The 25815-nt window shown below is 40.7% G+C and overlaps 2 protein-coding genes across 14 annotated transcripts in view; one reads left to right on the top strand and one right to left on the bottom strand.

The window, feature by feature from the left end:
• The window catches only part of LOC124950552 (metalloproteinase inhibitor 1), a 48354-nt gene extending 29228 nt beyond the window's left edge, over positions 1-19126 (top strand). Inside the window, exons 1-7 of one of the 12 annotated variants that reach the window (XM_047497403.1) lie at positions 8979-9120; positions 9232-9363; positions 9450-9562; positions 16167-16293; positions 16403-16485; positions 16730-16963; positions 17449-19126. In XM_047497403.1, the coding sequence (XP_047353359.1) occupies positions 9234-9363; positions 9450-9562; positions 16167-16293; positions 16403-16485; positions 16730-16963; positions 17449-17670 (909 nt within the window). In that variant the 5' untranslated portion in view covers positions 8979-9120; positions 9232-9233 and the 3' untranslated portion in view covers positions 17671-19126. The other 11 variants (XM_047497412.1, XM_047497405.1, XM_047497414.1 and 8 more) reach the window with 11 other exon arrangements.
• The window catches only part of LOC124950549 (synapsin), a 30116-nt gene extending 5057 nt beyond the window's left edge, over positions 1-25059 (bottom strand). Inside the window, exons 1-6 of one of the 2 annotated variants that reach the window (XM_047497398.1) lie at positions 24941-25059; positions 22937-23389; positions 20784-21550; positions 19626-19879; positions 19407-19542; positions 19184-19288 (exon numbers count right to left, since the gene is read on the bottom strand). In XM_047497398.1, coding sequence (XP_047353354.1) covers positions 19184-19288; positions 19407-19542; positions 19626-19879; positions 20784-21158 — 870 coding nt within the window. In that variant the 5' untranslated portion in view covers positions 21159-21550; positions 22937-23389; positions 24941-25059. The remainder of the gene's footprint in view (positions 1-19183; positions 19289-19406; positions 19543-19625; positions 19880-20783; positions 21551-22936; positions 23390-24940) is intronic. The other variant, XM_047497399.1, reaches the window with a different exon arrangement.
• Positions 25060-25815: the final 756 nt, after the last annotated feature.

Here is a 25815-nt window from a genome sequence, read left to right as displayed (position 1 = left end):
CTTTAATTTAAATACTTTCCATGGCTACTTTCCTTCGAGGTACACGATACGAGTATTTTTCGCATTTCGTATGCCTCATCGAATCGACATTAATTAATTAGTATCAATAAGTTCGATATTTGTTCTTCGAAACGATTCGCGACAAATATTAAAAGAACTTACGAGTACGATAGAACGTTATCGTGGCGAGTACAGACGTTCGGACCACATAGGATGATCCTCGGCAAAGGTTACAAGGGGATAGACGACGCTTGTCAAGTGATAACGATGAACTACTTCCTAATCGAATATCATGGAGCACGCTATAGAAAGGAAATCCGTTTGAAAAATGACATCAAACTGGTTCAACGAAACGACTAAATGCGATCGTTTATAGACGTCGACGAAGAAAAACCTTTTCCGCAAAACATAAAGAAATCTACCTACGATGGAGAGAGGATCGTGTTAAAGACGAATTAACGCGTATAACGCGCTTTCTACTTTAACCCAATTTTCCCGTTCTCCTGCATTCTCGTGGCGCGTTTGAAAAGCTTGTAGAAAATGGAGAGAGAGAGAGAGAGAGAGAGCGAGAGAGAGAGAGAGAGATAAAAGCGCTCTAAAGCTCTTTATCGCGCTTCGACTTGACGCTAATTTTAAGTTTACCTTTAGCATAGGTACTTGTCAGAAATGAAAGAATATCGAAAGCAGAGGACCAGTTAACGCGTTAATGAAAACGCTTTCTCTAATACATTCGCCTCTTGCTCTCTCTCTCTCTCTCCCTGTTTTTCACCTCTACACTTTCTCGCCCTAAAAGCGTCCCGACTTTTTAAAACCAGTCAGACTTTTAAAGAGACCACTCGAACGATCGCGAGATTTAAAGAGACGAAGAATCCCGCTGTAAAGTTCGCCCGACTTATCCGCGAACAAGAAGAAAAGGGTAAAAAGAAAAAGAGGAGGGAAGAGTGTGGAAATTGTACTTATCGTAGGTGTAGGCAAAAATTCACGACTGGACGGACGCGTGTCGGCTCTCGTGATAGGAAGACCGAACGACAGAATGACGAAAGAGCGAGAGAAATCGAGGGAGGATAACGGAGAGACGAGGATGAGGAACAAGGAGGACCGTAAAGGAGATTGCGTGGGAGGTTGCAAAGGGCTACAGAGAGAGAGAGAGAGAGAGAGAGAGAAGACAAATAACTCTGTGAGAGACGAATAATCCAATCTACGAAGGAGAAAAGGAGAGAGGAGGATTTTTGATTACAAAGAGGAGGTGAGCGCCTGAAGGTGCGACAAGGCGTGAGGGAGCGCGCGCGCGCGGGAGAGAGACGAGAAGACTGGAAAGAGACCGGAACAGTTATGGATGGTCAGTAGAGTGGGGGACAGAAAGAGAAAGACCGATCGAGATACTTGATAGGTACGAGAGGGACAGCGAAAGGAATCGAGATGACTATAGGCGAACGTTCAAGAGGAAGAGAGACGGAGTTACTCCGTGGAACCGAGAAGGAGACAGAGTGAGAGAACACGAGAGAGGGAATGAGAGCGTGTGTTTGTGTGTGTATGTGCGTGTGTGTGTGTGTGAGAGAGAGAGATAGAGATCGAGCGTGCCGGGAACGACGTAAGAACGTAGGAAGGAAGGAGAGTCTCTCGTGTCGTTCGTGCTTGCATTGCTTTTCGAAGCTCGCGCGCGAAAGGTTCGTTCGTTCGTCATTACTTGTAGTGCGCTTGCCGGTGCTATCGAACACGTGAAAAGATCGCTTACGAGTATTCTCCTCTCTTCTTCTTATCTTCCTCTTATTTATCCATTCATCTCTCTCTTTCTGTTCCTCTCTTAGTGCGTGACTTTTACGAGAAAGTGCTCCTAAGACGTTTTAGAATCTTCTTTTAATTCTATTCTTTTACTGTCATCTCCTCATTCCATTTTTATATTTTAAATAAATAGAAACGTGGTGAAGAGATTGTTACTATCTTCCTTTTACTTTGTTCAAATTTGTAATTTCTGTATCCCTGTCTCTTTTACTCTCTCGGAAGTCATCATACACGCTACCAACGCTGTGCTCGCGTATTTTTGGTGTGCGCGACGGATAATTCAGCGTGGCTTCTCTTTAAGGTCAAGCTGGGACCAAGAGAGAAAGGTCGCGCGCAAATAAACAGCAACGAGAGGAAAAAGCCGCAAGCGGAAGGACTCGTTGAGGGGTCACGGAGAAAGGTATCTATATCGTTCTCTCTTGGTTACGATTTCCACATGGTGGATCGTTACGAACGTGTTTTCTCGTACGATCTTGCAAATCTCCATCTCCTTCTCTTTCTCTCTCTCTTTCTCTCTCTCACACACACACACATAGACACACACGCACGCACGCACGCACGCACGCACGCACGCACTCACTCTCTCTCTCTCTCTCTCTCTCCCCTTATCTCTTTTATTTTTTTTCTCGGTAAAAAGATTTTGATACCGTATTGTTATACCGGATCCGAAAGATTTCAAGCTTATCCCTAGTATTTATCAATGATATCGATTAGAAGGAATATTTAGTAGTGTTTTGAATTTTTTCAACGTAAGTATCGTTAAAATATACAAATGAAACGATCGCGATTCAATCTTATAAAGGTTCAATGGATTTTCTTTTCTAGTGGATCGTTAACTTTGCGTTCACGATAGAATGACTATTTTCCAGGGAGTCGCGTCACCGAGCATTATCGATGATATCATTGGTAAATAAACTTGACCACAGAGTTTATCGGATGACGATTATCGATTTGCGTCGATCTAGCTTCAACGGCTGCCAACTGGGTTTCGATATTAGTACGTCGGTCTTACCAATACTTGAGAATCGTTCTATAGTAAAATGAAAAAAAGAAAGAGACCGTATCGTCTAGTTTTTTCTTTTGTTTTATCGATATCTTATCGAATCGTTTTGGTTATCGGACGGCACGCATGATTTCTCATACTTACGCGCATTAGATTTAAATCGTGAACTTGAAATAGCGTTCCGTTTACAATGAGGTAATACGCGGGTACGTATTATCAAGAATCTATTAGATCGTTGGAAAGAAATACAAAGGAATAATTACACAAGATTTGGAATATAGACATTCGTCTATATGACGATGTATCCTTGGAATCTGCCCGCCCTAAATATCTTTGAAATTAATGCAAACGTCAAGGCAGCCTAATCGCTCGTAATACTTGGCAAAAACTTGTTATTAGTTCGAGCAAGGAGGTATCGAGCGTGATGGCAAAGTACAGACCAATTTGGCGATAATTTATAGCGAGGAAAGTTTTCAAAGGAGCAGAAATATCACTAAATTAAAGGATCGACAATTTTTTCTTTCCCCCAACGACACGTTAGTCGTCATTAGTCGCAATTTTCTATTACTATTTATCGACCGACAAGATTAACATTAGGTTCTTCTGGATTATGAGAATATATTCATAGGTATACGCGAGATACGTTGTAGAAACGTTTGCGAAGGTGCGTAACGATTGCTTCTCCCACGTGAACGTCTTGCCGACTATTTTCTTGGCAACGTTTGCGCGCGACATCCGAAATAACGTTGCGCTCGATTCGCGCTTCATGCCATTTGCATATATATATATATATATATATATATATATATATATATATGTGCGTATGTATCAACACTCCGCCGCGTAATCAACACTTTTTTCTTCTTTCTTCTTTTTTCATTTTCGATCCAAACCCCAACTTGTCGTCCGTCATTGGATCTTTCTCGATTCTTCTCTCGGATACTCGTCCCAATTTCAAAGATCTGGCTCGGTTGTTATCATCAGCTCATACCGAACCATTGACACTTCAACCTCTTATTTTCCGCTTTATGCACCGATGACTCAGAACTCGCGACTTGTCTTTCTCTGCGTCCCCGGTCGCAGTTATTATCACTTTTCTCGATCCAAGTCTCTGCTCCAGTTTCCGTTATCTCTCGACGTCGTATCGACTTGGAAAGGTGGAAGGTGGAATACCTTGTACCTATATATCGGCTGATTCTCTCTGTCCCCCTCCTGTCTCTCACAAAATTATAGCTTTCGTTGCGTAGCACGTATGCACGATTTTTCGCTACTCTCTTTCTCTCTCCCTTCCTCTCTACCTCGCCCTCTTATGATCGTCGAAATAAACGACGAGGGAGTTTCGATCGAAAGGTGATATTATAATTCATCTTTTTACAATACCGCTATACCGTCTGCTGCGTTGCTGTATCACCGACGTGTATAATATTACATTTATTACGCGTTACTTCGATATATGTGGCGGGCCGAGTGGCGCCAACCAGCCGGCCTCCACCAACACACAGAGCCAGATATATTCGTGTCCACGTATGTACGTGCTTGTACATTCGTGTGGTGTGTGCACGTAAAGCCGTACCTTCGCATATTTCGCCCGTCGTATGTACCTTTCCTCTCTCTCTCTCTCTCTCTCTCTCTCTCACTCTCTCTCTCTCCCCTCCACTCCCCCCCCCTCTCTCTCTGTGTGTCTACGAAAGTTTATTTCCTTTCGAGGAATACTACTCGAGTATGTACCTGGAGAAGACGGACAACGTCCTCTAATCCGGCTGAGATTAGAGCCGCGAATCGACAAGTTACAACGGTTCATTGTTGAGATACAGCATTGGTTGCAGCAGCATTCAAACGATAAGTATGTTCTATGATATTCGTCTACCCGATGATTATTTTCTTCCAAGAAACACGTTCAAAAGATCTTATTCAATGACTGTCATACCTCTTTGGAACGTGACGCCTACATTGTAAGCGTAATTTGAGATCGAGAAAATAATTTTGTTCACTGGAGAAATTCAAAACTTGGCACGTCGAACAACCTCTCCTTACACAATTCTTACAAGCGTTGAAAATTCTCCAAAGAAATTTATTACGCTTCGCGAGCGTGTTCCTCGATAATTAAGAATCGAACCTGCCAATCATTTCCCGTTTACGATATAAATCATCCATCAAATTGTCCAAAATAATGAATTTACGCCTCGTTAGATCTCACGTAAAAATAACGAAGCGATAAGTTAAAAGAATGATTAATCTCGAAGATCGAATCTATTTCTTAATATCATCCGTGCTAACGTTTGTTACCGAAAAGAAAATTATTTTATCCCGAACGATAGAATCAAAGGCGATAGTTTTAAATGAAACATGTAGGCGGTGTGAGGAGGAGGTCAGAGGAGCTGAAAGAACTGTATGCTTTAAATCACAAAGCACACACCGATTGCGGTTTCTTTTGACATTCACGATATTCGTGCCGAGCGTGCTAATTCACGTTTAGTGTACCACCGCATAGATCTTTTCCCATTTTCTCTATTCAACGGCGTATCGTCTTTGATCGATATTTCGAAAGACGAGAGAGAGAGGGAGAGAGAGAGGGAGAGAGAGAGAGAGAGAGAGAGAGAGAGAGAAGAAAGGCACAGGCGCAACAACAACAGGCGAGAGTCTAAGATTTGAAAGAATCCCGTAAAGTGACAGATGCAAATTAGCTGCAACCGCAAGAACATCTTCTTGCACATTTGACGCGTCTGCGGTCGAGAGTTACGGAATGCTGTACGAAGTTAGCACGCTGTACTTAATTAGTAGCATTTGAATATGACATAGGTGTACTTGGAGTTATTTTACTTCTTCTTATTCCTGACACCCTCATCAATCTGACAGTCGTGTCGATATAGACAGTTAAGGATTTTATTTAGAATTCGATAACGGTATGCTTCTAAAATAAATCTCGCAGGAAGGAGCATATCGCGAGGACGCCAATTACGGGCTAATAAATGAGCCGCTAAACCATATCGTTACGATAATATTTGCATAATTACTAGAAATTTCAATAAATTCTTGTTCTCGCGTTGCTTAACGCTACGAATCGATGATAAGAGGCGCGAAAGAAAAAGGAAATTAAAGGACATACCGCAGGTAGATTTGACTCAGGCGAATGACGACATGTTACTCTTGCCTGCATATTAAATATCATGAATTTCTTCAAAAACAATGAATCACGTTCTTATTGTAAAGTAACAAATCGACCATTTTCTTTCTCGCTCCGACGAGATTTTTGTAACAGAAAAACGTGACGTATAGGCGTAATACCTATGCAAGGCACGGACTTATTATACGCTCGGCCTTGCCTAAAAGTTATACGCTAGCTTACGAAATAGCACGTGGCTGCGTCAGTGGCGGGGTGTGGTCTTTGCGGTTTTGCCCGTTACATCATCACCAATATACGGACCGACTAGTAGTAGTCCTCTAGTCATGCATTTGCACGGTGTGGTTGACATTCGTATTATCGTCCATGCTCGTCCGACTTCGCGAAAATCAACGCCAGAATAGAATACAAACGCGCCCTTTCCATTCGCCTTTCCAACATAATATTCTCCTTCAATATTTATCCTTTAAGGGAATGGTCATTTTCTATTATGTATATAACAAAAGTATGTTATCGAATCTATACGATATTGAAAAATTCTTATCCATATCTAGTTGCGTTAGTTCGGCGTAATCGCGCGTTAAAGTTCGTTCGTCGTATTGACGACGATAAAGACGATGATAATAATAATAATAATAATAATAATAATAATAATGATGATGATGGTGATGATGATAAAAGCAATCAACGATTCCTATTAAAATTATTATCCACCTGGAAATCGAATCGCCAAAGAATTCCTTCGAACGGGAGGGACATTCGCGATACCAACTACATACGTGGAACGATTCTCGGTGATCTTTTTATACATCGCACGCGTGTTCTTTAAAACGACGTCTGCCGCGTTCTTTCGCGGGCTAACTATGTATGTATTACGTGGCTCTACTACGCGTGACTCACCAGGCAACAATCTCATTCACCGCGAAACGAGAATCGTGATAAGCGCGTGAAAATACTTTCGCAAGAAAAAGTTTCGCTTTGTGAAAAAGAAAAAAGAGAAAAAGAACGTTCCTGAAATGAATTCCTCTGTCTCCTCTTTGTAATCGGTTCGTTAAACGTTAACGCGTCCACGAAATATAGTACCTATAGTTGCTTGCCACGACGGTAATCGTACGTGATTTGCCAGATAGTAAGTATGAGACGAGAGATAAATCGCAGCCGATAATAAAATATTGATACAAGTAAAGTCTCTCGATCAACGGCTACAATCTGTATAAGTCGAGCGTCGCGATCGCGAAGTGAATTTGCATTACGCGCAAAAGTGATCTCATCTTTTATTTTTACGAGGCATACATGAATCGCCGACGCGACGAGGCATCCTTGACTGACACGTTTCTCCTTTTTGATATAGAGCGCGTTTTCGAATGATTTTTATCCAAGTGATAAAATATGACGCGCGTCTCGTATAGTAGTCTCGGGAGAGATGATCTATGTAGAATTCGGCCGTGAATCGTTGCGTACGTGAAATTCGAGCGTTCGGCCAGTCCATCGTCGCAGCCCGAAACTTTCTTTCCATTCGATATATTTAGACGCAAAACAGAGTCGACGTGAACTAATACTAAGAAATCACGCGTGCTATTTCGATGGTGTACCTTTTATTCTTATTTCGACGATCCGTGTGAAAATGTCTAGAGCGAGATCTATTTCCGTGTCGCTCCACAACGCACGCTATTTATTTATATCTCCTTCTTGCGCTTAAGGCACGTAAGCGTCGAACTATTGTATTTTGTCATCTTATTTAACATCAAGTAGTGTCTTATTTAATCAACCAATTAGCGAGACCAATTCCGATAAGAATTTCAAATAAATGTCAAAGCGCGATAACTTTTTACTCGGCAACGAGTAAATCCTTCTTGGGATCGACGATGATTTCAGGGTTCTTCGATGAGCGCGACTTTGATCTTTTTGCGCGACTCGAGGAAGATCATTTTTTTTTTTTTTACGCGCACGTATATGATACGTCGGATATTATAGTAAGTAGCCTTCTTCTTTTAAATCCATTTCAAAATAATCACCGTAAAGAAGTGAATCGTTCGTTTAAAAGGTAAAATGCCGTGTGTTTACACAACTGATCGTCAGCATGGAATTCGAATGAAAATTCATTCGACAAACAGACTGCTTCGAAGGCTCTTTAGAGAGACGACGACGTCTGGAATAACGCGCCACGCGGATATGCAAAGGTGTCAACTTTTTATGCAACTTTTAAACCTCGTCCGTACCGGTTGTAAACGTAATCCTCCTCCATCTTCTTCCGTATTCGCGATTATATTTCGTGAATGGCACTCTTGTAACTACGACGACTTTCCGTCGTCGCTCAAACTTGTCGGCGATTCCGATCGAGATAGCGCCGTGCTTGCGCGACCTAAATTCGCGCATTTTACAAGTGGCAAGATTAGAAAATGAAGCGTTGCTAAATCGTGCGAGATCGCATTCGGTCGCGTCTGCATTTTCAATCTGCTTACGTTCGTTCGTATCTCTCTACGTACGATCAATGTAATTGACAGAAAAATAAGGTACAAGTCGAATGACAATGTTTTTTCACCCATCGACACGGCGCAGTATCTACTTAGAAGATATCCAAAGGATCGAGCTGGTAACGTGAGTCATCGACGATTTTGATAGATCGATCAAGCCGACTCGAGCGGCGCGCGTTATCTGTCTTACGTTTCGATACAAGTCTCGTGCTCGTTTGAATATTATTTTTATGATTAATCGAGGAGAAGAAGAGCAGGGAGAAAGTGCAACATGTGCTGCAATGGGCAACGTGCAACGACTTCTCCTACTACTTCTCATTGGCCCGTAGAAGAACAAGTAAAAGGAGGCGGAATAGAAAGAGAAAAAGAGAGGAAGGAAGGAAGGAAGGAAGGAAGGAAGGAAGGCACGCGCGCGCGCGCGCGCGCGTCCGTCTTATACGGCGCTCGACGATTTTCTACGATCGTCTCTGCAAATGGCATATGAGCTCAGAGATTCCGACGAGTTCTCGCTGCTTGCGTGCCTGCCTGCCTGCCTGCCTGCCTGCCTCTGCGTTACACGCATGTACGAATGCTGCTGCGGAATATAATAGTGGTAATACGATGGAACTGGGGCAGTCTTGCTTTGAAGCGCGTCTTAGAAGCTTCCCACCTGCGCTCGCGTCATTTTTCACGATTTTCATATCTTTCGGGACAAAATTGTGCAATAGAGAAGAAATTTTGCCGCTGACATTTCATTAAAGGTTAGTTCTCCTTCGATCGAGCTAATATCGTTTGGTTCGTGTGCTCGAGTAGATCATCCAAATTTGTCTCTTACTTGCATATTATTTGTATACTTTTGTAAATTGTAACAGGAATGGATTTTTTTTTTATCGAACAAGAGAGGCTTCTCTGTACTATAACCAACGTCGTTTTCGCTCATTCGAAGAACATCCGAGTACTCTACGTGTGCGTATGTACGAGATACGTTGCAAAACGCGCTTGTCGTTAGTGATAATAATTTTATCTTAGACGATAATAATTTTCACCTTGCCAACGGTTAACACGGTTGTACATCTTGTCCATCTTGTAGTGACTCGTCAAACAATATTGAAGTTTAGTCGTACTAATGACAAGAATGAGAAAAGAGAGAGAAATAGCAAGAAAACGGACAAATACCAAGTATCCACGAAGGCCCAACGAAAAGTACGTAAGTTTACGTCGGAAACCAAAGTGTGCCTAACGGCGGTGTCGAAGGACGCTTTGAAAACGTGTGAAAGGGACATTAACTATCGGTGACGTTCGTGGCTTCGTCACAACAGACTCTTTTCTCCTCGTAATGGACTATTAAGGGAATTATTTATGAAACTGCATCGAAGATCAGAAGCCTTTCGAACGACAATAAGTGTCCCGATCTTTGCGAAAAGGAAAGAAAAAAAGGAGAAAAATAATAAGGAATTAATTTTCCATAATAATGCGATCTAAATAATGATCTCTTTAACGTATATGTAATTGACATGAAAATGGCGAACTACTTGCGAAAGACTCTTAAACGAGATTAAATATTAAATGGGACACTGGGGTAAAAGGTTTCGCGTATCATCCGTTATATCGTTATATCGTTCGACGACACTTTCGAGCGCTTTCAATTTACGAGCGATGTACGATGTAAATTTTTTCTTCGACTCCATTAATGAAGAATAATACGTATGGTCCTTTGCCGACACGCGTATTGCAGTTCGATCACTCGTATACTAAATTCATGGCTATCAATCGAACGTGTAATTAACACCTGTCTTGCCCGGGCATCTGCCGTCCTCGCTACGAGCAAAATTCGAAATTCTCGGTACCTACGTATATAAATGGGATTTATAAATAAAACGGCAATCGTTTTAATCGAATATGTTTTTGAGATCGAAGAAGATGATAGTTCCATCGAGCTCGCTACAATATCATTTCGCTCATCTTATTTATTATTTATTTCATCGTCCTATCCATCGTTTATCCTATCCCGATAGTCGCCTATATTTAAACAAATGTATACTTTTCATTGTCGACGAAAGCTCCTATTATCGATTTCTGATAGATAATAAGCCCGGGAAATAATAAATAATTCCAATATTGTTGCATGCGTATCGTAAATAACGATTACGATTGCAATAAATAAAGAAAATTATGGTTTATAAATCGAACGATTTATTAAATGTAACATACGATTACTACAGGAGTCACTCCTACGTTCATTATTCTCTCGTTGATTGAAATTATTTCCGACGGACGCCGCCGAGTACGACTACGATCGTAGTCGATTAATAAGAAATCTCATAATGGAGATTTATTTAAAGAAAAAATAACGAGGCGCGTAACGTCGCCGAAGTTAGTTCGCCATTAATTCCCTTCACGACGATTTACCATAGATTTCTATTGCGTAATACGGCTGCATGGCACTGATTCGTCTTATATCGTGACGTCATAGTATCAATTTCGCAACGATCTCTATGCGGCTCGTCGTCGTCTCCTCTAACGTTTTCCACCTTGTTGCGGTTTCTGACCTTTCTTCTTAGCTCGATTGGATAAAGTTTGCCGCTTCACGGAAGCAAAGATTAACAAAGAAAGAGTATTGACTTAACAAACAATCGTTTTCCGAGTATCGATAAGCCTTTGAATCTCTCTCTCCCTCTCTCTGTATATCGCAAAGATGTGTTAGACGATCAACAAGATATAAACCGACAAGATATAATTCGCTCTAAGGATCGTATAGGCCGCATGCATATACTTTTGCGCATGCGTGTATATGTACGATGAATATTCCTCGAAAGTTTTCTTGGCACGGTCGCGAATTGCAAACGGTTTGAGAGTCTCTGCGCGTTATTTAGTCTGCGGGATGATAATTACTAGCCTCATAACTGCTACGCCCATTGGGCTGTCTCTTCCTGCGCGATGCAATTACGATTATGCTTTGTGAATCTTTCTTATTATCGTGCACTTTGAAAGATTTACTTTCGCTTTACGTAGCTTCGCGGGATACTTTTGCGAAACTTTTACTTTTAATGATCGTTTGTCGATTTTTATCTCGACATTTGATCATACGTGTTTATGATGCTTCAATTAGAAACTCGTCGCGTCCATTTATTTAATTAATCCGCGAGTCTTGGAAAATTTCGCGATAAGCGTTAGAATAGGCCTATCGAGTGAAACATTTGTGCGAAAAGTTCCTCGTGACGTCGGTGATCTCGCGACGAAAAGAAATAGAAGAAATAGAAGAAATAGAAGAAATAGAAGAAATAGAGAAAGGAAAGTTTAATGTCAGGCCAAGTTTGGCGTTCGACGAATAGAGGCGATTTGCTTAGAAGACGTTAAAGGGAAAGACGATTTCGTGAGATACGAGCGGAGTAACAGTCGGCGCAATGCCAAAAGGAAGGATCGATGGTGTTCCTATGGTTGCAAGGCGTGCATAAATCTTTCGAACGTTCGAGACAAGGGCAACGATAAATACGACGCGATTGGTCCTTCGCGTGTTCTCTCATTCTCCTCTTTCTCTTTTCTCCTATCCTACAGAGTCTCTACACGGTCTCTGTAAACTCTGTAAAAGAAAAAGAAGAAAAAGGGAGAGGACATGTTAATTGAAATAGGACGGAGCTAATTTGCTCGGGGATGAATATAGTGATCAACGAATCGCATCCCAGTTGAGTCCAACCTACAATTTCGGAAGCATACCCATCGAATCTGACAAACGAAACCGCACACGACCAACCGAACGTGAGTTCAAATATAAAATTTCATTTCGATCGTCGACAGAACTTATCGTAATAGTTCTTAGGAATTAAAGTCATTCCCGTCGAGTCGTAAAGCATAATCGATCAGAATTCGCCACAGGGCGTTTCCTCGACGTTTCCTCGACGTTTCCCCGAACGAACACGATTCGATAACTTAGCTGAGAATTTTCATGTTTCCCGTACAATCGTAAATTGCGTCGACATAATGCTGACGAATAATATTAAAGTCGGACTGACGTTGCTGAAAATATTCTTCGTTGAAAGAAAGAAAGTATGAATAAAAATATCAAAAGCGTAGGCAAGCTTATATCGAACGAGATCCATAACGTTACAATGGATCTTTGGCAACGATTTTCGATCATAAAGAATCCATCAGATTCGATGGACTCTCGCAAGCCATAAGTCTCGGACTAGGAAAGCAAGTCGTGAGCGCAGCGACATCTTCGGGACGTAAGAACGGAGTGGCATGCTTCGGTCAGCTTGCGAAACTGACGGACGGAGAAGATGGATTATGAAAATTCGTTATACCTTAGCGATTCCATTCTAAAACGGCTTTGTACGCGATTTTTTAGCTCCTTTTTACAAAGATATCTGTCTCATCCTCCGTCCTATTCCGCGCTCGCTCGCTTTATCTCTACATCAGACAATAGAGAGGGATTACCTCATCATTTTACTATTAAATTAGATTAAAGTTGATATCGCGCGCGTTATATCGAATAAAAGAAATAAATTCTACTTTGTTACTCGCAAAGGGATGGATGAATCGATTGTGATACTTTTAAATTAATGAAATAAACACGCGGATAGTTTTTATCTGGACTCATCGGTTTACAAAAACTACAATATTACTCTATTATAATGGGGAAATCTTAAAGGATATTCGCTGCGTTTTAAAAAGTTGTAACGTTATACGACAAAAATCCGCTCGATTGGCAGATCGCAACGCGATACTCTTACCCAAGATCCATCGATTTACGGGGATTAGATATAGGCGATAGAAAAAAATAACCCGAAAGATTAATGCTTTCAAATGCTTCTTGAGATCGAACATAACAATTATCGCATATTCGATCGAAAGAAAATTATAGATCATTGCTAATCGATCGAAAATAACTTGATTGAGTCTGTGATTGATGATTCGCAAACAAAAGTCCCAGGCTTAATATCGAACACTCGATCGTCTCCGGAGTGTAAAATCTAGACGTTTAGAGAAGATATGCATGATCATATTCCAAGCAGCCTCGCTCACGTTTGCAGTAAGATTATCATAAATTTACCGTGAAACGCGAGAATACACGGAGCGTATTTATGCCTAACAACCTTCTTCTCCTCTCGCTCTTCTCTCCTTTTCATCGGTCTCTCCTTGTCTCTCGGTATAATCCCATTCTGAGTTTAAGGTTAATTGGTACAGCCTTGCGTGGTTATTTAAATCTACTTGATCGCAAATCTCCAGTCACGGACAGGAATTATCGGTCATAAATTACTTTGCCCAATCTACTTGATCGGAACTCTGTACTTAGTCGAAACTATCCTTCTCTCTCTCTCTCTCTCTCTCTCTCTCTCTCTCTATATATATATATATATATATATATATATATATATATATATATCTCTATTTATCTCAGCCTTCTTAAAAAATATGTATACGCGAAAAGAAGAAGAAAGACGACACGGTCTGATAGGAGGGAGATGATTGACGTACGCGAAAAGAATTTATGGTAGGTTTGACACACGCCCACGCACGCCAGAATATGTCGAAGATGATGACGATGATGATGCCGTCGAAAATATTCGCACTTTATATTCGTCTTTCGAGACGCACTTGGTGCATCATCATGCTAGTCGAAATGATCGATGGGTGGCTGATGTCATAGACGTCGCCTCACGGGAATTGCCTTCCTTTTTTCATTTTATATTTCCAACAACAATAATAATAACAATAATAATTATAACAGATAGTCGGCATTGTCGGGTTGTATCCTTTATCGCTTATCAAGGTGTTCCCATCTCTTTATCGAAGAGCGACGCGATTCGTCGCACGTTTCATGGATTTATTTCGTTTAAAACCGACTCGCTATAGCATATCCCTTACCTTGACATCATAATCGAATGCATAATTTCACGCTTTTAAACTAAGCTTAGAGTCTTACGGCCTGCGAAACGTGCTGCGAGGTTACACCTTTGAAACTACAATTACGCGTATATCCTTGCAATTTCAAAAGTTTCATTCTCGAAAGAAATATGTCGATTCGATCTAATTGTTGCATTCAATTTAGTTCACTACGTGCAATTGATTCGACGACGAGTTTACGATGACGTCTGATTCATGGAGAGCCTGTACTCGCTCAACACAAACGCAATATTACCAACTTTTATTCGAAATGACGATTCCTATTTTTGTTAACGCGCGCTCTCTTTCTCTCTCTCTCTCTCTCTCTTTCATTCAACTTGGAAGATTGAACGTTGAATGGAAGATAAGACCTTCTTACGGTAATAATATTCTTCTGATATCTATAGAGTGAAACGATAATTAGGTATTGAATAAATAGCTAAGGGAAAATGACGAAATTCCACGTTGGTAGTCTATGGTGGGTGCTCGAAGGTCGGTTCGATAAATTCTCAAACTAGGGAAGAGGAAGAAGAGAGAGGTAGAGAAGAGTGCGATGTCTCGGATGAGTCCGTAAAAGTTTATTGGTTCTGTCGTTGCGAGAGAAGCTCGACGACGAGAGGGAATAAATTTGGTATAAACGCATGTTAAACGATGATTGCTGGGTGCGCAAAACGGGTCAGCGTGTCCGTATACAGATACAGAGTAAGCGAGAGAGAGAGAGAGAGAGAGAGAGAGAGACGAGGCGAGACATGTTCCCGCATACGGAAGAAGCACTTATATGTCTGGCTGGCGTCTCTCTCTCTCTCTCTCTCTCTCTCTCTCTCTTGCTTGCTCGAGACGTCACGGTGGTTAGCAAGCTTTGAACAGTAATATATCCAAGAGAGCTGATCTCGGTACCTTAATAATACATGCAGTTCCATTTAATGCACGCGGAGCATTGTTTAAGATTTACGTCGATGCATAGCAGATGCGGGTGCAACGGTAATTTCAATTTATTCCAACGAGTTCCAATGAAAGTACTTTCGCGTTACGTCGGACCATCTAAACTTTCAAGGACCGTTCGTTGTTCCGACAGTATGTAGCCTATCTATTCAACAACTTACGTTGGTAGTTCGTTATCGTAAATTTAAATAGACATTATTTCACGGAATATATCACGGTGAGATCGTTGAATATATTTAATGACGTAGCGGTGGATGGAATGAATAATTCATCGTCTGCTTGACTATTTACTTGATAGGAAATAAAAATTTATTCGGGAGGAAAAGAGAGACATTTTCCGAGCCTTTATGCGTTTCGCTGGATTCTTTCGAGGAGGTGTCCCAACGGAGTTTATTTTCGTTCGTCGACTATAGCTATAAGAGAGAAATAAGTAGATGCATCATCGATAGGATCTTTCGGCCAGCTCTGAGAATTTCTAGACCGTGTTCGACTTTGGTTACCGTTTTACAGCTATGTTTAGATCGCGGTACAGCTGCCGTCGATAAACTAGGTCGGATTAACGCAGCTTCCGTAATATTAATAAATACCGAACAGGACGAAATTCTGGCTTGTCAATTCCGATCACGTCTTTAATTATTTCCCGTCAACGCTAAAAACTTAAGAAAAAGAAATAATCGTCGGATCGTATGTCGATCGAAAGTCTAAGTTCCAATTTAGTCTCGAGGTAACAACTTTGGGATGACGAGGATTCGAATCGGTGAGGAAAAAAGAAAAAAATTTATCACCGTTATCCCGGACGTTCGTATTCAAAAGCAACCGAAATAATGGATAGACATAAAATATACAAATTCGAGTTTACCGAGAACCCGTGAAACTTTACGAGCTACTGTGAATTTTCCTTGTTTCACGAGAGGTAGAGAGAGAGAGAGAGAGAGAGAGAGAAAGAGAAAGATTTTATTTGTATTGTGTGTTTGCCTTGCAGATGTGGCGAACGTCCTACTGTACATACCTCCTGTTAGGTTTATTATACCTAACAACGTTGCAAAGTGCAACGGCGTGTAGCTGCCAGAAAGTACATCCTCAAACACAGTTTTGCAGAGCAGACTTCGGTAATAAAATTATTTCATCTTTGATATATTAAAAATTAATATATACGCGAAGTTATACGCGCATCGCTTACGCATATATTTTTAACTTTTATTCTCTCTTTCTATGCAGTTGCAGTCGTAAGGATAAAATTGATCGTTCACGTTAACGAAGAAAGGCTGGAATACAAAGTGAAGATCAACAGAGTTTTCAAGGTTCGTAAGAAGCTTGGAATATGAAATCATGTCTCGATTAACATCATTTTCTATTTTGGTTCATTCGTCGTGAAAAAGATATACTATTATTATATACTCATACCTATATATAATATTAATATTAAACTTTTCTAACGGTAGATAAAAACGAATAAAATTTTTATCTAATAACGTCTATAATAGATAGATGGTCATTTAGTCAAAACTTTTACTACGTTTTCTTTCCTTCTTATCTTTTATTTAGTCAACTCCAAAGGCAGAAGTTGCCTTGAGGGAGAATACCCTTTGGACGCTCGGCTACGATTCACTTTGCGGTGTAACGCATTTACTTGTGGGCAAAACTTACGTCGTCAGCGGAACAGTGAGCGAGGGAAAAGCAAGAATATCAATTTGCGATCTCGCGATTCTCTGGTCCGAAGTACCCGTCGGACAACGAAAAGGATTCAGGCTGCTTTATCATCGTGGATGCGTTTGCGAAGTAAATAGAACCTTTTCTCGAGATAAACTGACTAAACTCTAACTATTCCTATCTGAATCTATATCATAGGAAAGTCCTTTGACAAGAATAGCTTGAACTTTGAAACGCGAAGCGAGAGGACGAGAGGGAGGGAGAATCGGTTTTGAACGGCTAACTCACGGCTCCTCTCACTCCCGTCAAACGTATACTTTGTCATTCTCCAATTTCAACTCTTTCTCGATAATCACTTGGAATTCTGAACTTTGATAGAAAAATAGGATCTGTTAATGTTTATCGAAAGAAAATTGCTTTATCCTTTCACAATTAACGGTCGCGTAAATGTTAACGACGATGACGTCAATAGCTCCTAAATATCGCTTGATACTGTATACCTTTCCTATAATAATTTCAACTTGTCAAATGTTTCTTTTTTTCTTTTTAATTTTGTTAATCGATTAAAAACATTTCACTATTTTCTCACGCTATTTATCATATTATTTATATAGACGACCTTCACGCCATGGTGGCGCAAAGGTGCGGTTCTGGAATCAACCGGTGGAAAGCATTGTCTGTGGGAAAGCTCTCCCGGTCCACAGGATTGTCAAGAAAAATATGGAGTCTGCAAGAAAGGTCCCAATGGTTGCACCTGGACACCGTCGGTTCCATACAAGAATTGCATCAAGGAGTATCAACGAAAACGCGAGCAGGAAAGATTAAAGGAACCTTAACGAAATTCTTTCTTTCCTCACCTTTCTTCCCGTCCCTCTCCGGCCCTCCTCTTTTCATTTTATTTCGCGAGAGGAAAACAAGAACGAATAGACAAACCTTGAAAATCGACAAATTGGACAAATCTTAATACCTGATTCGACATCGAGATTCCTCTTGGAAGTAATCGAAATTGAAAATTGAATGGATATCTGCGAATCGATAAACGAGTGTAACGGGGAACAAAAGTCCTATTGAAGTAACTTCCTATATAAAGTTGCTTATTAGAGAGAACGAGCATGCTCATACGATATTTGTATGACCATGATCAGTAAATATAAGTGATATATCGGTACAACGTATACGAACTTTACTCGTTTTTTATGTTTTCTTTCTTCGTCTTTTATCACGATAATATAACGGTCTTTCGATATACAAGAACAAAATTCTCGTTCGAGATAGAAAAGCGATCGCGATCGCTTAAAAACGATTGAAAATTATCAATCGTTCGTTGCACTCGATGTTCGGCATACGCTCTATCGTTCATTAAGTTATCAATAATTCGATTGTCCGGTTCGATTAATTGCGAAGAGTTTGTATCCAACTCCGTGCGAGCTTGTTGGATGGGGATGATCGATCGATCACGTACGTTCGCTCGAACCTGAGCGGTGATTCTTTTTTCGAATGGAACGAGTGTAAAAAAAAAGAAAAAAAAAAAAAAAAAATTGTAAAAGAATTTCTCTTGCGATAATTACTCTTGCGCATAGATTGTATATAATTTCTCTTTCTTTTCTCTGTCTTAGCTTGTAATGTATATTGTAAATCTATAAGTTATTTTCTTGCTCGTACTAAGCGTAGATTTTAGTCAAAATCTTTTTTTAATCCGCATTTCATTCGATATATATCTTCTTTTATAATAATCTGCCTTTCCATTGTTATTTATTAAATTTATCCGCTCACGTTTTCTTTTCTATTGAAAAAATTATCGATATTTTGGTCATTTTGCTTTTCCCTTGAAAAGTAAAACGACTCTTTCGTGAGAAAAATTACCCACCGTCTTGACATGCTGGTCTTGACATACGTATATACATGTATAGGATTTAAAAAAGATAAAAAAGAAAAAAAAAGAAAAGAAAAAAGAAAAAAAAAAAAGAAAGAGTAGATCTTTAGGAGTCTTCCTTGGACTCTGCCTCGTTTCGTTGATAGTGGCGAGAAGAACCCCGTTTACGTGGGTTTGAAATTTAGTACAAAATATTAAAACGTATATAGCGTATGTATATTATTAATATACTTTGCATTTCGTAAAGCGATTTTGTAACTACAGTTTACGTTTGTAAGTATTAAATCGTTTCGATCGATGAATCGAAGAACTGTAACGAGATATGTAGTATATAAATGTATACAGATACATATAATACGCATTATACATTAACCATGCGATCAACGGAAAATATGAAAAATAAATTTTTTTATCCGACAGATAGAAAGACGTTGAGAGAATTAACGAAGGTACCGACCGAATAATCGTTCACTTACCATTTCACGATGATTCGGGTAGTAAGTCTGCTCGATCAGGGGGAAATTATCTTTGCCCAAGCGACGTTGGAGAGCCAATAAATGCGCGAATACCCATGGCTTGTCCTTTAAATTGACATAATATCAAGATAAGTGACAGGAAGATTCGTGATACGTAAGAGAACATTGGAAAAAGAGAAAATTGAAAATGAATTCTATTCTGGTAAGAGTGCGCTCGCGTTACCTGGAAGTTGTAAATCGCGGTAAGATTGTTAACGCTAGGAATGCCACCGTACATCAGACCAAGGAGAAGGTTCTTGTAATCCTCATCAGCATCTCGCAAATTCTGACGAATCAGCACGAAATCCGGCTTGAAAGATCTGCAAAGAGATCTTGATGCGTTTAAGGGAGTTGCGTCATATTTTATTTTCATTCGTTCTTAAATGACGAAGAGGACTCGAACCTGATGACTTTAGTACCATTACGATAAACTGCCATAGACACGGTACTGCCTGCTTCGTTCGCCGTGAGGGACATTTCTCGGAATTCCGCTTGCTCCACGCGTATCTCATAATCCCCGTGTAGCCTTCGACCTCGAAAATATTTGCTCCAGTCGGTATTCTGATCGTCTATCACTAAGAGAGTGAAGCATCGATCCTTGCTGTAGGTGGGTCCTCTCGTGGCACCCGAAACGGCTGCTCCCAGAATGGAGGCACCCTAAAATTCACCAGCTTGTTTATATGCTTCGTTTCTGTCGTCCCTCTCTCTCTCTCCCTCTCTCTATAGACACACACACACACACACACACACACGAGCGCGCGCGCGCGCGCGCATCAGCCGAGAAAGACAATTATGGGGATGAAAGAAAATTATCGCGATATGCTTTAACAATGTCCTCTATTTTTATCTATTTCTAGAATGTAAACTAGGTAAGATGGTAGACAAGAAAAGCAGAAGGAGAGAGAGAAACATTAAGGACGATATTATAATACGTTTTAATGATACGTCTCCGTTTTCACCTACACTTTGTCTTTCATTAGTTGAAAAAGTATGAGAGCGAGAAAGAAGAAAATGAACGGGCCCTATTAGCACCTTCCTCTATAAGGGAGGTTCTTAACCTGAGTCGCGACCCAGTTTTCGGTCGGTGTACCACATCGAAGGGGTCAACGAGGTCTCCTCATCGACTTAACATTTTTTCTCCGCTCTTACTATAACACTTTGTTTTTCCTTTTTTTCCTTTTTTTTTTTAACTATATCACGATTGATTTGATATTCTATTCTCTCGTTAATCCGTTGTTCTCCCTTCTTCTTGTCGACTCGTTATCGAATAAAACAATTTACACGAAGGATTTTACTATCCGATATTTCAATAAAACTAGGTCGTTACGAGGTAAGCTTTTTAATTCGATCGAACACCCCATTCATGGGAGGTAAGGAAATTTTATAACTTTTTTATAAGGAAAGAATCGTGAAAGAAAATATTATTTCATCGTCGCGCTTGCTCCTCTCGATAATTTCTCGATCGAAACGATACTCTAGGGCGAAAAATATTCGGAATGAGAAAAAGGAAAAAAAAAAAAGGGAAAAAAGAAGAAGAAAACAAAAAGAGAGAAACACATACCTGATCTCTGGCAGCTCCGGTAAGACTCTGAACTCTTTGCAACAAACTTTCTCGGCTTTTGGCTGGCGAGGAAGGTGCGCTGGTAGTCCTCGATCCTGGTCTCAAGTTTAAGCTGAGATCACCGCCGATCGGTTGAGGTGGTCCAGCTGGCGGTGCTCCTGGAATCGGCGGTTGATTACTCGGTGGGAGTGGTGCCGGCTGAGATTGTAATGGCCGATCTGGAGCCGCCTGATACGGCTGAGACGAGTCCTGCCGCGCCACGGAGGCCAGCCCGGATTCCGTATTCGGTTCATCGTCGAGCTCCGAGCTCAAATCTCCTGACGAGAACCTGGAAGACAAGCTATGGTGGTCGTCGTGATAGCGACAATTTTGCATGGCCGTCCGACAATTTTTCAATGGCCGGACGTTTATTGCTTCCTTTTTTTTTTTTTTTTTTTTTCTTTTCTTTTTTTTTCTTTTTTTTTTTTTTTTTTCTTAGCTTTGCTCAAGGCACATCGAGCAGCCAGGGTGCAGCTGTGGTGGTGGTGGTGGTGGTGGTGGTAGTAGTAGTAGTAGTAGTAGTAGTAGTAGTAGCGATGATGATGGTGATGGTGGTAGTGGTAGTAGTGCTGGTAGTGGTAGTGGACGATGACGATGACAATTTTTTATCGTTGCATGGATAACGCCGAGCCGATAACGATGGGATGGCTTGCCGTTCTCGATCGAATCTTTCATGCGGGTCTTTCAACATCCAATATCTTGCGATTTCAAGGCCAAGCTGTTGGATTCTTTTCAAATACAACGTGATAGCGGACTTTCGATTTCGCGTACGATAATATTTTAGAAACGAAATATTATGTATTTTGTTATCTCGTGATGAAGAAATGCAAAGAAACGTAAGACGAACCGGTATAATTCGTATTCAATAAGAGCAGCTTGGAGGATCGTTAAAGTGACGTTTAGAGGAGGTGACATTAAGAAGTATCGTAGTAGCGATTGCTCGTTATAGGGTGAACGAATATGAATGCACCGAGCGTGCCTGGAAGGGTTTTTCAATCTTAATGCCCGCGTCAGCAAAATGGAACGGTGCTCTGGTAACGACGTATGGAAAGTGGCCGGAGTTAAGGATTATCCACAGCCAAAACCTACCGAATCTCTTTTAATCTTTCGCCCGGATACACTTGACGCTCGTACGCGCCAGACTCTCTGAAATTGTCGAATTTCAAATGAAAATTTTATTTATCGCTATCCTTCTTTCCAAACATTCTAGTTACAATCGTATTGATTAAGACGACACGAACGCATACATACCTACATATAAAGTGATTTTATAAAACAAACAAATGGATGGTAGACGAGTAGCGTGCGCGTGTAACGTCAAGAGGATTAAAAATACATTAAAAGATTTTTTTTTTTCTTTTTCCATAAAATTTGAAATTATCAACACGGTCGTGTTGATCCGTAGTCCGTGCAAATAGTGGTTCGCTTTGGTTGTAGATACTCATGATGGCCATTCGTGCAAAATGAAAGGATATCGCGGTTAATTGAGCGAAGAACGATTGTATTTAAATACGAAGAAATCATAAGAAAACTCATTTCGCGTTAACTCCGGGATAAACACTTTGATCAAAAAAATAATTTCCCTTTGAAAGATATCTACCATTTCGCCCGTTATTATTCAAATTCATTACGCAAGAAGGAGAGAAACTTTTTATGGGAACGATGAGACGAGAAAGAAAAAAAAAGCGTTTCGATTCAAGATAAATATATCAATGATAACTTAGTCCACATGTGAGAATGATCTTTTCCGGATTGGGAATAGATCGACAGCACGTCTATGTCGTGTCCTTCGTTTTTGTAACGTGACCTATTCGAATATCGAGAATGACATGGAATCATTGGATCGATCTTCGCATTTAGATTTTTCCGCATAAATGCCATTAAGCGCTTCCTCTTGCATGCAGACATCAAGATTATTTTTAACGGCAAGAATTTCTAGGAGAGACTGACAGCCGTTAGACATTAATCGTTCGTTATTAAATATTAAAACACGCTTGGATAATATTCGACAACGTTATAAAGACATGAAAACATTTTCTTCCTTTTTCTTACATGCAGATTGAAATAAATATAAATTATCGTGGAACACGAAGGAAGGACGTAAGTTTTCTTACCTCCGTTTCAGGTAGTTGACATTGGAGGTAAAGGATTGGCGTAAGCTGGAGAATGAAATGTTGCCGGGTGATGGAGCTGTACCACAATATTTGGCGCAACCGCCGCGGCCGGTAATTTTGATGGATTACGTTGACTTGTTTCCTTCGACGAAAATGTAAAGATATTTTACTCTTTCCTCGCAGGAATGCTTTTCGTTGGATCCCTTCGTTTTGTTTCGTTCCGTCTTCGAACGAATCTAGCTCGAAGTCTAGAGAGAGGAGCCCTTGGACCCTTTTGCTAAGCTGCTCGATCTAAATCTGCTACCAGCTACCTCTCTCTCTCTCTCTCTCTCTCTCTCTCTCTCGAAATTCCCACGAAAGATGGAAGTAAACTTCAACGTAAGGATTAATACGAACGGAAAGGGCGAAATAAGAGAGGTGAGGAAGGAGAAAATAAACGCTCCAAGTTGAAATCTGAAAGAGACAAAGACGTATCGAATTAGCATATCTAAATGTACGCTTATTTGTAACTGAGCGATATCGATTATGCGTTATATAGTAATTCTCGATTAATTCTTCGTAAAAATTCGATTCACGGATACTCTTTGAGAAAGAAATTGAGTATTTTCGAGTCGTCTGCCATTTCGTCGGACGGAAATTGGACGAGAATATGTTTTATCTAAAAATTCTTTAAGCCAAATCTTTAACAACATCGTCGGATTATCCGTCGTGAAAGGTAGGCTTTGCGCTAGGCCTCTATCTCGTTCGATTCATTTATTTGTCGTTTAATTTCACTCGGCCACTCGACAGACAGTTCATTCGAATCTCATCGACGACATCGATTTGAATTAATTAAACGATATATAAGCCGTGTTTAAAGTTTTTTTCGGAAACTTTCGTCGTCTATTTTCGAGGAGTTTTCATTGAAGAAAAAAAGAAGAAGAAAGAAAAATAATAAAAGTCGAAAATATAAGTAATGCCGAATAAGGAATGGAATTAAAAAGGTCAACCATTACGAGCGAAAATCGACTTAAGAAGAAACACCTTACGTAAGGATTCCTTTACGTAACCATGTATTAACTTGTAAAGTATATCTATAGTTTATTACTCTATCACTGTAAATTGATAAAACATTAGAGAATTCTAGTGAGGTAATAAACGCGCTGGCAACTCGCTGATAAAACTGGATTTTATGGAATATTCGCGCACAGGTGCATGGACACACGCACACACGGGGAGAAATGCTTGAAATCCAATGATTCGAAGGCTATTTCTCACGGGGGAAAGAGTCTCGAAAAGCTAGTCTCTAGTTTCGCCGACGATTCGACTCTCGAAAATTTCAGCATCCCTTACCACTCCCGTAAAATCTTCTCCCTTAAATAATCTCTTCTTCGGTCGACCACGAAAGAGGGCCAATTTTCTCCTTTGAACGAAATTTCGGATTTACTCTTTCCTTTCAAATCGTGAATTCGTTAAAGTAGAATATAGAGCGTAGAGACGAGATCGAAATGAAATAACGAACGGCACTAGTCCCCACGGAGAAGCGCAAAAGACGAAACCATCACGTGAAAGCGATGCGCGCCACGTCTGCGTGATCGTGCAGCCCAAATGTTGCGCGCTTCGACCTCGAGCATCTATCTCGAGGGTTTATCGTGCACTGTGACTTTTGACACATCTCTCTCTCTCTCTCTCTCTCTCTCTCTCTCTCTCTCTCTCTCTCTGTAGAACACAAAGACACAGATACGAATGCGCGATCACAAGAACCTAACACCTCTCTGTGTAGCCTCGCGATTTGAAAAAAGAAAAAAAAAGAAAAGAGAATAATAAAACGAAAAAAAAAAAGCTAAAAAGAAAGGAATTTCATTTCGTATCGAGCATCGAATATTTCACACGAGATTTGTATACCGCGTAAAAAGAAAAATGGATCAAACTCCCAGACGATGGGAGTAATACGATCAATGTGGAGTTCGTAAATGATCATCGGCTCGTAAGAATTAGGCAAAAAGAGATTTGAAAGAGACTTACCTGCGTCGCGTGCGCGTACTACTCACTAGTTTGCCGGTGAAGCAGTGAAGTTCGACCGTGAAACGCGCGAGGGTGTCGCCCAGAGGCCTTTCGAATCGATACGTCGACGCCTGCGCTCGCACATCCCTCGTCTTTCTTCTCCCCGTTCGACTACCCCCTTTCCGGAGCATCGACGAACGACGAAGGAAGGAAAAGGAAGGCGGACGAAAAAACGAAGACACAACCCAGACATCTATCCTTTCTCAGAGCCAGCCTCCCCGTAGAAGAGGACTGCTTCCTACGTCATTACTCTATCTATACTACTCGCGTTTAAACGCTTCGCTTCCGTGTTTGCGAATGCTCGAGCAGCACGGTTTCCAATGCGTGTCAAACACGCTTCGCTAACTTTTGCCGTCGGTAAATGAAACGCTCTCTCTCTCTCTCCCCCTCTCTCTTTCTTCTCGTTTTCTCTTGCCACCCCCTACATTTTAACCCTCGTGAAATCATTTTTTTGCCCTTTTCCTCTTCTTTTCTCTTTTACGCTTTCATTTCGAGGCTTTTCCTTTTCTTTTTGAGCGACGAGCGAATAGAAAGAGAGAGGACGATGGTGCCAGTAGCGAACGACGAAATAGGTGATGATACGCTTTTTAAGAGAACCGCTCTCTCTCTCTCTCTCTCTCCCGTGCACTCTTGTGAGCAACATTGATTGTCGTCGTGCGACCAAGAGTCGAGGAAAGAGAATGGCAGTGGAAAGAATTTTTATGCGCGTTCCTTAGCTTTTCTCGCTTTTCAAAAAGAATGGTTAAATCGAGCGTCGGTTAATATTCGTTCCGGCACATCGTATAATTTCATTTCTTTTTGGTCCGCAGGACCAAACAGAGTTGTCGTGGGATAAA

The sequence above is a fragment of the Vespa velutina genome, chromosome 7, assembly GCF_912470025.1.
Source record: "Vespa velutina chromosome 7, iVesVel2.1, whole genome shotgun sequence".
In the NCBI taxonomy this organism is placed as follows: domain Eukaryota; kingdom Metazoa; phylum Arthropoda; class Insecta; order Hymenoptera; family Vespidae; genus Vespa; species Vespa velutina.
This window is presented reverse-complemented; position numbering and strand designations above follow the sequence as displayed.